Source organism: Leptodactylus fuscus, chromosome 5, assembly GCF_031893055.1.
Source record: "Leptodactylus fuscus isolate aLepFus1 chromosome 5, aLepFus1.hap2, whole genome shotgun sequence".
In the NCBI taxonomy this organism is placed as follows: domain Eukaryota; kingdom Metazoa; phylum Chordata; class Amphibia; order Anura; family Leptodactylidae; genus Leptodactylus; species Leptodactylus fuscus.
This window is the reverse complement of record NC_134269.1, coordinates 213,489,861-213,505,803: the sequence shown is the minus strand read 5'-3', so window position 1 is coordinate 213,505,803 and position 15,943 is coordinate 213,489,861. Positions and strand designations below refer to the sequence as shown.

General features: G+C 43.3%; 1 protein-coding gene across 3 annotated transcripts in view; it reads right to left on the bottom strand.

Annotated features, from left to right (window-relative positions):
• Positions 1–537: 537 nt before the first annotated feature.
• LARGE1 (LARGE xylosyl- and glucuronyltransferase 1) overlaps positions 538–15,943 on the bottom strand; it is a 273,247-nt gene continuing 257,841 nt past the window's right edge. For all 3 annotated transcript variants that reach the window (XM_075275348.1, XM_075275349.1, XM_075275350.1), the window contains 6 exons: positions 13,775–13,930; positions 11,653–11,816; positions 11,282–11,560; positions 7,084–7,230; positions 4,459–4,654; positions 538–4,209 (listed from right to left, as the gene is read on the bottom strand). In XM_075275348.1, coding sequence (XP_075131449.1) covers positions 4,012–4,209; positions 4,459–4,654; positions 7,084–7,230; positions 11,282–11,560; positions 11,653–11,816; positions 13,775–13,930 — 1,140 coding nt within the window. In that variant the 3' untranslated portion in view covers positions 538–4,011. The remainder of the gene's footprint in view (positions 4,210–4,458; positions 4,655–7,083; positions 7,231–11,281; positions 11,561–11,652; positions 11,817–13,774; positions 13,931–15,943) is intronic.

The window sequence follows — 15,943 nt, the reverse complement described above, 5'->3', positions numbered from 1 at the left end:
GTGGGGCTGTAGTGTGACTGACAGCTCAGTATGAGGCGGGGCTGTAGTGTGACTGGCAGCTCAGTGTGGGCGGGGCTGTAGTGGGACTGACAGCTCAGTATGGGTAGGGCTGTAGTGGGACTGACAGCTCAGTATGGACGGGGCTGTGGTGACTGACAGCTCAGTATGGGCGGGGCTGTAGTGTGACTGACAGCTCAGTATGGGCAGGGCTGTAGTGTGACTGGCAGCTCAGTATGGGCGGGGCTGTAGTGTGATTGACAGCTCAGTATGGGCGGGGCTGTAGTGTGACTAACAGCTCAGTATGGGTGGGGCTGTAGTGTGACTGACAGCTCAGTATGGGCGGGGCTGTAGTGTGACTGACAGGCCAGTTCTCCCATTATGCCACAGTCCTGTGTTGAGAGGTCCCTGCACTGTATACATGTATATGTCCCATTACTGATGGCTCTAGTGTCCGGCACTCTCGACCTCAGGATGACACCACAAGGTCGCGGTCAGTCACACCCCCGCGGAACCGATGAACATAACACGAGATTATTTCACAATTTTATTGCACAACTGAAAATAAACAAATGTTCTTGAATTTATTTACAAGCCATTTACTCCGGAGACGCTGCAGACTCATTCACACAGGACAACTGGCTCAGAGGGCAAAGCCGCCATGTTGCCTACAGCAGCCAATACAGGTCGCGTTTCAGGTTATGAAACAGAACGCTCTGATTGGTCGCTGCAGACAACCAGGACGGCGTCTCCTCCCCGTGTCTCTCTTCTCATCCGTTTACTGCGAGACAAAAATTCAGATCCATTCAGGGCTGTATTTTTGGCCCAAACTGATGCGGAAACCTCGCCAAAACGCGATATGACCACAACGTGTGACTATCTAAGTCCTATCAGCGGAGAAGCTGTATCAGCCAATCAGATTTCACCTTTCATTTTCTGGTATATAGTATTAATTTGCTTTGACCTTGGGTTGACCAGTAGTTCCATATTCCCGACTACTGGGGGCGCTAATGCTATAAGAAGCCATACAAGATGTCTTCGATTATTTGAGCGATGTTCCATTTATTTTGGTTGCTGGGGACAAGGCCCATTTGGAGACAATAGACGCCATGTTGATGTGAGATTTTCCCGCCCGCCCGTAAGGTAATTGACTGTATTGACGTGAACGGGAATGAAAACTTGTCACACGAGCTTATCTCACCGGCGATTGCCGAGAAGATAATTGCAGATTTCTGTCACCATGGAAAAGTATATAAAAAAAAATACGGAGAAATCTGAGGCGTCGAACAGGGAAAAAAAAGAGCAATGAAAAATTTACACATTAAATGAGCGAAAAAAAGGCGTCGGTGAAGCGGAAAGATAATGGGGACGTCAGTGACAAGATGATAAGCCGATCTTCTACTGACGGCCTGAAACTGTGGGCGATGGGAGTGTGTACCGCGAGGGGAGGGCCCCACCACCAAGAGGGAAATAGGGCCCCATCTGCTCACGGGGCTCCATCAATGGTCATCTACTCCTCCAGACCTTACTACTACAACATGGGTCGGACGGAGGGTTCTTGGACCCACCAGATAGAATGATTCTACTTCTCATCCTCCAAAGACCCCCTAGGAAATAGACCATAGTATCCTTCAAATTTGGGTGTCTGGTGCTGGACCATTATTATATTGGGGTCTGGGCCCACTGGAGGACCCTCCTGTGAATGTTCCATCAAAATCCCACAATTAGAGTTGAGCCGATCTTGAGATTTCAGGATCGATCATTCCACAGCTGATCCTGATCATGAAAGTTGCTCGATCGCCGATCGGGATCCGATCTTTCCCAATCCCGATCGCCCAACCCTAATTGTATATTATATAGACAGTGGGGTTGAGCCGATCTTGAGATTTCAAAGTCCAATTTTCGATCATTTTCCAGCCGATCCCAATTGTGAAATTTGCTCGATCGCCAATTGGGATCCGATCTCTCAACCCTACCCACAACTTGGACATTCATGAGGAGTTGGCACCTGTGGGCCAAGTGTGTCCATGCCCCCCATAAACATGCATATTTGGTTCCGGTGAAGGAACACAAAATTGGAGATGACTAGACATCGTGCAACCCTTAATCTCTTGGGGAATGGGCTCCAACCCAACCTGTCCGACCCTCAGCAACCCCAGCGGGAGGCATTGGGAACCACTGGTCACTACCCATACATATTAGTTTGTTGTTGGTTCCTGAAATTTTTTAGATCCATCAACAAATTATTTAAGCCTGGCTCTGCTAACCTTGGCTATACGAGAAGCAGTGGTGGAGCAGATTCTGGAATGGGACCCTCCCTCCTCAATATTTGCCCCTTCTGGAAGATTATTATTACCCTCGGGCTCTATGGAGAGTCACACAGAGTTCCATTTTTTGTGATCCAGGCCTTGAAGTACCAGATATGTTCCTAAAACCACAATCAACATCTTGTGTCGTTGAAGACATCTTGACTTTAGCCTATCTAGCCAAATTTTTGGTATAAATTTTTGAAATAAAATCTCTATATGTGTGTTGTTTCATGATATGATGCACACGTCATGGGGACCTTCTCTATACGTGGGATGAGAACAGAGCACCGTTGTGGTTTCTCCTCCGTCTCCGAGCGTCGTCTTCCATTGGTTTACAAGCAGCCGCCGCCTGCAGGTCTAGTGCATTATTCGTGTCCTTTTTGTAAACATGACAATTAATACTGAACGGTAAAAAATAGTGGAAAAATCCATTGGGTTACAACTCATCCATCATCACCAACGTCCATCTTAGGTAGGACGGAACTCTTCGCGACGCAGTCTTTCTATCGTATCGAATCCCTGGGAAATGTTAGTCACCCTTTCCATGCACGAGCTCCTCAACATTCTTCTCTCGAGTCGGCCGGGGGTGTGGACCTTGTTCCGAGACGAAAGTCCAGTAAGACATTGCATAGTAATGTTGTTTCTGGGCTTTCCGGGAACGTCCGGAGCTACGATTTTCCTGAAAATGAACATGCCGCGGTATAAATGGCAAAGCCCTACAAGATGTCTGAGCGCGTCATTGTCTTCGCGGTGCCCAGGCCGCTCGCAGGACCATCAGTAATTACACAGAAGAAAAATCTGACAGCTGGGGAAGAAGTGGACCCGCTCTTCACACCAAAAATGGTCTTCCGGGCACGGAGTCTTCGTTTGTCCATGCAGAGGAAGATGTCACCACCAGGAGATACGCGATGTCACGTCCACGTCCGGATCGTACGGCCACTTCTCGGCTCCTCCGCGTCTTCCTCAGAGATAGCAGGGTGTGAATATTTTTGAATTCTTTTATACAGCGATGAATACAATACAAAAATAGAAAGAAATGCCCTTTGGATCTTTACATTGTCAACACTGCTACTTTGTTTTTTTTACATAATTTTTTTTTTTTTTTGCGTGAAGCTTAAGAGATTTTACACCAAGTCCCTTATTTTTTTGCCCCAGGAAGGCCAGCTGTGGTACAGTACATCTGGGCAAGGTCTTGGGTGAACCCATAAATACTCTTCAAACCTCCTCAACAATCCCTGTGAGAAACAGATTGCGATGTCTTACACCAACTCGTGTCCGCTCCTTCTACTCTTTATGACTTGGTAGGACACATCCCGGAAATTTCCGAGAGGAGTTCCGGAACAAAGTATTCGGCAACTAGATCTCTTGGATGGTGAAGCAGGTGGTAGGGTTTGGGCCAGAGACGTATGGCCTTGAGTTGGGTGTCGCAACTGGGACACCATATCGGACAGATCTCCAACATGTAAGCCTTGCTCTCTAGCGCCAGGGAAGAAGTCGAATTCCTCAGAATATTCTGTCTACCTGGATCCACGTCTGTATGTCTTATTGGAGTCGGGGGAAAAAAGGTACAATAGGGTAAGTTCCTTGAATGACCCAGGGATCTACACGCCGGCAGTCTCCAACCAACCATGGATGGTTGATGCCATGGCGTTGAGGTCTTCACCAGATGTTAGGCACACCCAAGCTCTTCCATCCCCTGGTCTTGTTAGCTATTGTTCTCCGCAGTGAGGTATTTCAGAGCCGTGAATCCATACCGGCGGGACATGTCTTGTTGGAACTCCTCCTTCAACGTTTTCAGACAAATTCGATATTGCTTGTTTGATCGGAACTTAGTGATGTCGAAGCTCGGTGCGTGAGGCATGTGGATCATATAGGCATTGGGCAGCACCGTAAATTCATACTCCTACAGAAAAGGAAGAAGAGGAGAGAGACCAGTGAGAAGACATGGAGGAAGACCTCTTACCACCATATGTCCAACACCCTACAGTGGCTACTTCCCAACAGTCTCGATTTCTTGGGATTGTTCCATGAATTGGAACTCAGAGGGAGTGTAAGGTTTTTTTTAGGTGGGTCAGCCATGGAACCCAAAATGTCCCATGAATGGGGATCCAGATTTTGGAAGGATTGGTGTTTTCTAACATCAAACATTTACCTGTGCATCCAACTCCATGATGTGAGCCACTTTGTTCCAGCCAAACCCAACAAATCTCCGGTCGTACTCTGGGCAGTTCCGTCGGACCACTACGTAGGGTTCGAAGTCTGCCTCCCACTCGACACGGTAAGGAGTCGTCGCCGTCCTCCATTTGGCAAAGTTGGTGGGAGCGTGTCCTTTCGTCCACACGTGGTACCTGTTGGGTAAGACATGTAGAAGACTCATAGTAGTGGAAATGGTGACCGGGATTGTAGGATTCTTGGGCGGATTTACTAATTCTGTCTAGTATTCAGTCTAGAAATGGTCTATGGCTCTTGTTAGATGATAAATATGGTCTCCAGAAACTTCTGCCTAGCTTTACACCACCGATGGCTTGGTCTACTTTATGGCAAAAATTTGGTAGTGATCAGCTCTCCTCAGAAAGACCAGAAGACTGGGGGGCAGGCTCAAGGAAAGCACCGGAGTATATAAACTACCAACCCCTCCATTGCTCAACGATGGGTGGGCGGGGGTCTCCAAAAAGTAGACGCTCATTTTCGAATGCCCTAAAGAAGCGTCCTGCTCGACCATGTGGTGGATTCCAAGACTGAATCACCACGGAAGCCTTGCAGTGATGCCCCATTGTACATGAGGCCAACCAGCACGAGAACCCGAGGCTTGGCTTCAGTTTTCCACCACAGCTTCCACAGGGCTGGAATTTGGAGAGGAAGCCTGACACATATTCCACTGTGTGAACATATGCCAATTTCCACAGCAATCTTTGTGCAGACACTGAACAAGCTGCGAATGCAGAGAGATTTCAGTTATGAAGCCAGCAGAATTGTGAGTTCAGCTCTGGAGTGCAGGCTGTAGACCAGGATTAATACAGGATATTCTAACATTACTACTTTTTATGTGGACTACCAGTACATATAAATGTATAGAAATAATAGTAGTAAAAAGTGGCCATATAATACTGCCTCGTAGAAATACTACTACTCCTACAGTGCACTACAGCAACCCTTGATTTGTGTCGATACGGTATCTCACATCAGCAGCTGTAGTACCGGACACAACCACATGTACATCATGTCACTGTTTCAGGTACTGCAGGGGCGTGGCATTCCAGTGAATGATCCTGCCCACTTGTTATGCTGTTCCCACCCCCGAGGACCTGCACCGATCACCCAGTAATGGACTAACCTAATTCTAGGCTAAGACTCAATTAGCAGTCTATGTCTCCTTTAAGGGAATAAAATTCGAGGACTGCGCCGCCAGCTTCCCTTTCCCCAGCTGTTAGAATTGATGTGATTTGTATCAGACTCTGGTAAACTCTTGCTGCGCTCCTTCCTGGCTGTACATCAAGGTCTGAGGAGGTAGAACTGCGACGTGGTTGTCACCTCCTCCCGCTGCGATGTCTACAGACCTCTGCTAATTACACGCAACGTGTGGCTCGCCAGCTGTGTCCCGGCTAGACCGGGCCATCACTGGACACACTGCGGCCCCATAACATCAGGAGGGATCAAGATCTTTGACATTAAACATATCAGTTTGTGCCTTCTGGGCGCCAGCCATGGGGGCAGGGAAAGATTTTTTGGAAGCAAAGACTGAGAATAATTTATCCGGAGCCAGGAATAAATGACAGCATCTGCTGCTCGATGAGTTTCCTAAGGCGGACATATTCCAATCTTGTCACTCCAAGATCCTGCTTACGTCTTAGAAGTCTGTATGCGATTAATCTGGGGCTCTGGAGAAGGCTCTTGAAGATCTGCAGCTAAATATAATATCTATGGACTGATCTTGGGATAAATCGTGCCCTCTACTCTAGTCACATCCAAAGCTGCATCCACAGAACACACTGCTGTGTTGGTTTGTGGGAGATGTAGTGTTTCAACAAGGCTTATATAGTAATACAATACTGAAAGCAAATGGTAAACTGATGAATTCCGAGTGGCACAAAACAGAATTCTGAATGCAGCTCTGGAAGTGACTAGAGCAAATTATGTATAGATTTTGATAAATTTCTCAAAACCATACAGCTACATATTAGAAGAAAAAATCTATACATTGTGTTATATCTTGTGCCATAAACTATACGTTTCAGTACTTCCCGAATGCAAGTAGGTGTCCCTGTTTCTTACACAGGACCTTTCAACATATCGACCAACTGGAGCTCCTATCATTCCTTAATAGTTTCCGTTCCTCTGATTCTGGCGCAGTTGGAATTTTTTCTCTAGCCCCCACCATTCCTGAGCAATCACTTGATGTGATCTAGACTCTCTAATGACCAGTGGGTGGAGCCCCCTGCCTAACTCCACCCACTGGCTATCAGAGAGTCTAGTGAGCATGTCAGGCACCATAACTAACAGCACTGATTGCTCTGGAACGGTGCAGGCTAGAGAAAAAATTCCAACTGCGCCGCAATCAGTGGAACGGCGGCTAATAAAGTAAAAAAGAGCTTGTGCTGACAAAGATGGTGAAAGGTCCTTTTTAAAGTTTCCGACACAAATTTGTTGCCTGAGCGCAACCAGAAGTCTCTGTATGTAGATGATATAAAGAAGAGTGACATCTACAGGTTGAACTGAGGCATTGTCACGATATGAACGATTCGGAGGGGGTTGGGGTTTGTTAGTGGCAGATACCCACCTGAAGGTGAATAAAGTGCCCATATCCAACATGGAGAGCAATTCTGCTTTAGACTTTGGGAAGGAGAGACGATATCGCAGGGTCTCAAAGGCCGGGATGATCAAAGCCTTCTTGGTGTTACTCATGTCCAGCTGCACCACCGACTTCCTGAAGTAAAAAAGGGAAAAGCTCAAGGTGTAATTTCACATTGTTTAGCAGTTCCTGAATCATCCACTAGTAGGCGCTCCAGCACAACATAACATCAGTATATATTCTATTACATCACTGGGCCAGAAACACTTAGTTATTTATTTCCTACAAAACATCAAAGACTCCGAGAAGCTATTAACAAACCCTCAGATGATGCTCCTATAATGTGTCTCATCTGTATAACCGTAACTATAAGAACATGTTTACAAGCAAATTACCGCAAGTGGAAACCATCAATTATACACAGGAGTGACAAGGGAGCGAACTACAACTCTCATTATTGTATCCCTACAGAAACATCCAAGTAGTATTCCTCAATACTGGCATAAAGGAGAGGGATACTGCACCCCAATAATATAACTACGATAATACTGCCCCCTATGTACAAGAATATAACTACTATAATACTGCCCCTATGTACAAGAATATAACTACTATAATACTGCTCCTATGTACAAGAATATAACTACTATAATACTGCTCCTATGTACAAGAATATAACTACTATAATACTGCTCCTATGTACAAGAATATAACTACTATAATACTACTCCTATGTACAAGAATATAACTACTATAATACTGCTCCTATATACAAGAATATAACTACTGTAATACTGCCACCTATGTACAAGAATATAACTACTATAATACTGCTCCTATGTACAAGAATATAACTACTATAATACTGCTCCAATGTACAAGAATATAACTACTATAATACTGCTCCTATGTACAAGAATATAACTACTATAATACTACCTCCTATATGCAAGAATATAACTACTATAATACTGCTCCTATGTGCAAGAATATAACTACTATAATACTGCTCCTATGTACAAGAATATAACTACTATAATACTACTCCTATGTACAAGAATATAACTACTATAATACTACCTCCTATATGCAAGAATATAACTACTATAATACTGCTCCTATGTGTAAGAATATAACTACTATAATACTGCTCCTATGTACAAGAATATAACTACTATAATACTACTCCTATGTACAAGACTATAACTACTATAATACTGCACCTATGTACAAGAATATAACTACTATAATACTGCCCCTATGTACAAGAATATACAGTAACTACTATAATACTGACCCCTATATACAAGAATATAACTACTATAATACTACTCCTATGTACAAGAATATAACTACTATAATACTACTCCTATGTACAAGAATATAACTACTATAATACTGCCCCTATGTACAAGAATATAACTACTATAATACTGACCCCTATATACAAGAATATAACTACTATAATACTACTCCTATGTACAAGAATATAACTACTATAATACTGCCCCCTATGTACAAGAATATAACTACTATAATACTACCTCCTATGTACAAGAATATAACTACTATAATACTACTCCTATGTACAAGAATATAACTACTATAATACTACTCCTATATACAAGAATATAACTACTATAATACTGCTCCTATGTACAAGAATATAACTACTATAATACTGCTCCTATGTACAAGAATATAACTACTATAATACTGCCCCCTATGTACAAGAATATAACTACTATAATACTACTCCTATGTACAAGAATATAACTACTATAATACTGCCCCCTATGTACAAGAATATACCTACTATAATACTGCTCCTATGTACAAGAATATATCTACTATAATACTGCTCCTATGTACAAGAATATAACTACTATAATACTGCTCCTATGTACAAGAATATAACTACTATAATACTGCTCCTATGTACAAGAATATAACTACTATAATACTACTCCTATGTACAAGAATATAACTACTATAATACTGCTCCTATGTACAAGAATATAACTACTATAATACTACTCCTATGTACAAGAATATAACTACTATAATACTGCTCCTATGTACAAGAATATAACTACTATAATACTACTCCTATGTACAAGAATATAACTACTATAATACTGTTCCTATGTACAAGAATATAACTACTATAATACTGCTCCTATGTACAAGAATATAACTACTATAATACTACTCCTATATACAAGAATATACAGTAACTACTATAATACTGACCCCTATATACAAGAATTAACTACTATAATACTACTCCTATGTACAAGAATATAACTACTATAATACTGCCCCTATGTACAAGAATATAACTACTATAATACTACTCCTATGTACAAGAATATAACTACTATAATACTGCCCCCTATGTACAAGAATATAACTACTATAATACTACCTCCTATGTACAAGAATATAACTACTATAATACTACTCCTATGTACAAGAATATAACTACTATAATACTACTCCTATATACAAGAATATAACTACTATAATACTGCTCCTATGTACAAGAATATAACTACTATAATACTGCTCCTATGTACAAGAATATAACTACTATAATACTGCTCCTATGTACAAGAATATAACTACTATAATACTGCCCCCTATGTACAAGAATATAACTACTATAATACTACTCCTATGTACAAGAATATAACTACTATAATACTGCCCCCTATGTACAAGAATATACCTACTATAATACTGCTCCTATGTACAAGAATATATCTACTATAATACTGCTCCTATGTACAAGAATATAACTACTATAATACTGCTCCTATGTACAAGAATATAACTACTATAATACTACTCCTATGTACAAGAATATAACTACTATAATACTGCCCCCTATGTACAAGAATATAACTACTATAATACTACTCCTATGTACAAGAATATAACTACTATAATACTGCCCCCTATGTACAAGAATATACCTACTATAATACTGCTCCTATGTACAAGAATATAACTACTATAATACTGCCCCCTATGTACAAGAATATACCTACTATAATACTGCTCCTATGTAAAAGAATATATCTACTATAATACTGCTCCTATGTACAAGAATATAACTACTATAATACTACTCCTATGTACAAGAATATAACTACTATAATACTACTCCTATGTACAAGAATATAACTACTATAATACTGCTCCTATGTACAAGAATATAACTACTATAATACTACTCCTATGTACAAGAATATAACTACTATAATACTACTCCTATATACAAGAATATAACTACTATAATACTGCTCCTATGTACAAGAATATAACTACTATAATACTGCTCCTATGTACAAGAATATAACTACTATAATACTGCTCCTATGTACAAGAATATAACTACTATAATACTGCCCCCTATGTACAAGAATATAACTACTATAATACTACTCCTATGTGCAAGAATATAACTACTATAATACTGCCCCCTATGTACAAGAATATACCTACTATAATACTGCTCCTATGTAGAAGAATATATCTACTATAATACTGCTCCTATGTACAAGAATATAACTACTATAATACTGCTCCTATGTACAAGAATATAACTACTATAATACTACTCCTATGTACAAGAATATAACTACTATAATACTGCCCCCTATGTACAAGAATATAACTACTATAATACTACTCCTATGTACAAGAATATAACTACTATAATACTGCCCCCTATGTACAAGAATATACCTACTATAATACTGCTCCTATGTACAAGAATATAACTACTATAATACTGCCCCCTATGTACAAGAATATACCTACTATAATACTGCTCCTATGTACAAGAATATATCTACTATAATACTGCTCCTATGTACAAGAATATAACTACTATAATACTACTCCTATGTACAAGAATATAACTACTATAATACTACCTCCTATGTACAAGAATATAACTACTATAATACTACTCCTATGTACATGAATATAACTACTATAATACTACTCCTATATACAAGAATATAACTACTATAATACTGCTCCTATGTACAAGAATATAACTACTATAATACTGTTCCTATGTACAAGAATATAACTACTGTAATACTGCCCCCTATGGGTATATATATATAGTTACAGGATGTGCCCTGATACCCGTTGCCCCCTCCCTCATTACCTCAGGCTCTCATAGAGTCCATACATGGGCAGGAAGTCTATATCAGAGAGGAACATATACGGGGTGCTGACGTGTTTCATGGCCACGTTCCTCAGCAGGTTGACCGGATAGAACTGTCCTTCCTTGTATACGATGTGGTACCCCACGTTGCGTCGGTTGAGCAGCACCTCGGAGCCTTGAGCGTAACGTAAGAACTGCTGGGCCTCGGCGTCTGACAGGTACAGGGCCAGGCTGATGGGGCCCTCCCAGTGTTTGCAGATGGCTTCGAGCATCTGGAGCCTATGAGAGGAGAGAGCGTAGCCTTGTATGACTCTGTATACATTGAGCTCCCCCTGGTGGTGGCTGCAGGTAGCACTTAACCTACCACCTACCTGTCCATGGACAGCTGCGCCACCAGGGTGACATCGGTGTCGTCCGCCGCCGGCTCGTACTCGTAGTGCAGGAAGTAGAGGTGAGTGCGATGGACGGTGAAGCGCTCGCGCCTGAACTCGTAGCAGAGGTCGTCCTCGTCCAGCTCTGACAGCTGCTTCTGGAGCTGGAAATAAGACCAGGAAAGCTTAGTGGCGGCCATATTGGACACTTTGAGGAGTTTTCGGTAATTTTTGCTCTCTTCCCCGGCAATTAGTAATATTTCCAGCCGGCGCCAGCAGAGACGCTTTGATGTTTTATTTATGCGCGAGTCGCTGCTAGAAATTCGGATAAATGGCGACCTGTAAACAGCCCGTAATGTAATAAATTATAGAAGGAAGTGATATGGGAGCGGCGCCTGTCATCACGAGTGGTAATTAACTCACAGGGAGGGGGGGTCACAAACTAATTAGCGCATCTTAAGAGTCGTTACCGGAATGTAGAATAGCCACAGACCAAAAACAGTGAAAAACGTGCAGTACTGGCGATGGCCACCAGAGGGCGGTAGAGATCTAGTCATATTTTTCAAAAAATGACCCCTCCCCCCTGACCCCGACTACATAGTGTCCAAGGTCATCTATAGCTGAGTGTAGCAGATCTGTAGTCATAGACATGTAGCTGAGCCGAGTCTGTCCAGCATAGTCATCTGAGTATTACGTATACATCTGATATAGCTGTGCTGGCTGTGTTTGATATAGACAGGTGGAGTAGTTGAGCTGAATATGTCATACACAGGCGAGAGCTAGGTTGGTTAGGAATAGTTCGATTTTTCGGATGCAGATGGGTTACAATATTACACTAACATGGCTGCTTTATTCCAGAAAGAGCGCCGCCACTGGCCACTGGTTGTGTCTGCTATTGCAGCTCTGTATTGAAGGAGCTGCTATGTTTTTCTATTCATGGACTATACAGATGAAGGAAATCTGTCAGATGTAGCAGAGCTGAGGTTTTACGATGGAGTTCAGGCATGTTAATCAGACGGAGATGTAGCAGGGCTCAGATTTTCAGGTGTAGTTGAGACGAGTCATTCAGAGGCAGATGTAGCAGAGCTGAGAATATATGGTGTAGCTGATATTAGATATTCAGATACCGACGTAGCAGAGCTGAAGTTCTACAATGTGGTTGAGACACATTAGTGACATGCAGATGTAGCAGAGCTGAGAATTTATGGTGTAGTTGAGATGAGTTATGCACATGAAGCAGAGCTGAGATTATGTGGTGTAGTTGCGATGGGTTATTCAGATGCAGATGTAGCAGAGCTGAGATTTTCAGGTGTAGTTGAGATGAGTCAGTCAGATACTGATGTAGCAGAGCTGAAGTTTTACAATGTTGTTGAGACACAAGGCAGATACAAATATAACTGAGCTGAGGTTATGCGGTGTAGTTGAGATGAGTTATGCAGATGTAGCAGAGCTGAGGTTATGTGGTATAGTTGCGATGAGTTACTCAGAGGCAGATGTAGCAGAGCTGAGGTTATGCGGTATAGTTGCGATGAGTTACTCAGAGGCAGATGTAGCAGAGCTGAGATTTCGCCCTAGCCCGCAGTGCTGTTTTACATAGGACTGCACGCACACACGGGACACAAACAATGCAGAGCCGAACCGTTCCATAACAAACACACCACGACTACATCTGACATACTCAGCTCTGCTACCCCAGCACCCAGGCAGTGAAGGGGTGTGATGGCTGACATGAGCCGTGTCGGCACTCGCTGAGTGTCAGCGTCATGAATATGTATTGTGGCGGAGGGAGGGGGCGCAGGGGGCAGCGCCGGCAGATGGCATTGTGCAGAGCAGCCGCAATCTTTGTGTAGTAAAAATTAAAATCATTGAAGCCGGTGAGGACGCAGAGGAGCGGGAGCGTGCCAATGTGTCAGGCAGTGAACGATCCCCATCTTTCCTAAGTATAAAGATGCCCTTCAGGATCTGTGCAAAGCTGGGTAGGGCACTGTCATGGCTGCCAATAGTGGGCATGTGTGTGGGCTGGATGTAATGGTAACAAACCCTCCGCTGTGAGACGTATCAGCTCTGTCCAGTAGGTTTGTATCCACTGACGGCGCACACAGATATCTCCGTTCGCACTCACGTTCTCGCTGTTGACGTCGGACTCGCTGGGGCACCCAAACAGCTCCCTCCGCAGGAGGTTCCCGTCATACTCCAGGAAGGTCAGGTACAGGTTCCGGAAGAATTCCACGTGTTTGTTCTTGACTCGCAACTTTTTGGGAGAATTCCAGTGAATAACCTGCAAAAAAAAGAGAGAGAGAGAAGGGTGAGAAGTACAATCTGGTGTGGAGGACGGCGCTGAAATACTCTGTGCTGCTGTGGCCCCTGTTTGCAGCTATACAGCACTCCATACAAGGCTACATACTGATAACCGGTCATTAGGATTGACCATCAGTACGGGATCAGTGGCACCCTCACCGATCTGCTATAGGGCCCCCGCTGCTCCAGTGCGGAGCACATAACTCTGTATACACCAGACACTACACCGTGACCTTGGTCATGGTCCTGTCTGGCATTGCAGCTCGCAACAGTAAAGGTCTATTCAAGCGTACAGGACTGAGCTGCAGTACCAGGCACAGCCACTCTGATAGGTATGGCGCTGTGCCTGCTAAGTATTATAGGGGATGCAGCGCTCGGTGATCAGCCCTCTAGTGGTTATCTAGGGGACTGCCTAGTTCTGCACTGATACATATGAGTGAGGATAACAAGGCAGATTTGTAGACTGGTCACCATCCCTTTAAGGGCGGCGGCCATATTGTATGTATGTGTTCTGATCAATTACTGAGCACTTGTGAGCGGAGCGGCCTGTCCGTGTGCGGAGCGCTGAGCCAGCAGTGGGAGTCACCCCGCAGCTCCAGGGTGTCAGCACAGACGACTGCTTCTTAAAGGGGAACTCCACAGAAACTGTCTGGACACTGCTTAGGGGTCTGATATTATTAGGGGGTGCCATTTGGGGTCCGCTGTTATTAGGGGGTGTCATTTCTTGCTACAGGGAGATCCTCTTCCTGTACACACTGCTGATAGTTTGTTACAATGTGTCAGCACAGGTAATAAGGGTCTCGCTGATTAAGTATATGATATATATATATCTGATATATACTGTGCAGTGTGCAGTATTATATGTGAGCACTAGGTGGCGGTGCAGACAACCACTCTGTTTCTGTGTATGCGCCGTGCTCACACTTGGGTCGGGCTCTTTGTTGTTCTGTGCGGGGCCCCTAATGACGCAGAGCCCGCCGCTAACACCGCACTGACCCGCAGACACCCACACACTCTATAACTATAGTGCTCATCCGGATTTCCTCAGTGTAAGACGTCTTCTGTCTCCGCTGCTTCCTATGGAGACTCCGCCGAGGTGTAAGCACAGCCTGACCACATATTACACGACCACGCGGGGCGTCCGCCATAGAGATCTGCCCCAAGAAAGGGCAATAGAAGAGGCGGCAATTCCCCCACTCTACCCCACCACGTTCTGCTCTTTCTCCCTGACACATTGTATTGAACTGACCACCCTTCTGCTGTTTTATTAATATAATACGGTTATATGGACATTGTATGGCAGTATTATGTGGGAAATGTATGGCGGTATTATGTGGGCACTGTATGGTAATATTATGTGGGCACTGTGTGGTAATATTATGTGAGCACTGTGTGGCAGTATTATGTGGGCACTGTATGGTAATATTATGTGGGCACTGTATGGCAGTATTATGTGGGCACTGTATGGTAATATTATGTGGGCACTGTGTGGCAGTATTATGTGGGCACTGTATGGTAATATTATGTGGGAACTGTATGGCAGTATTATGTGGGCACTGTATGGTAGTATTATGTGGTCACTCATGTTATGAGGGCACTGTGTGGCAGTATTATGTGAGCATTGTATGCAGGTGTTACATGGGCACAGTAGTGAAGTATTATTTGAGCATAGTATAGTAGTATTATGCAAATACTGTATGGTAGTATTATGTGCCAGTGTTAGGTGGGCACTGTATGGTAGTATTATGTGCCAGTGTTAGGTGAGCACTGTATGGTAGTATTATGTGCCAGTTAGGTGGGCACTGTAGGGTAGTATTATGTGCCAGTGTTAGGTGGGCATTGTATGGTAGTATTATGTGGCAGTGTTAGGTGGGCACTGTAGGGTGGTATTATGTGCCAGTGTTAGGTGGGCATTGTATGGTAGTATTATGTGCCAGTGTTAGGTGGGCATTGTATGGTAGTATTATGTGGCAGTGTTAGGTGGGCACTGTAG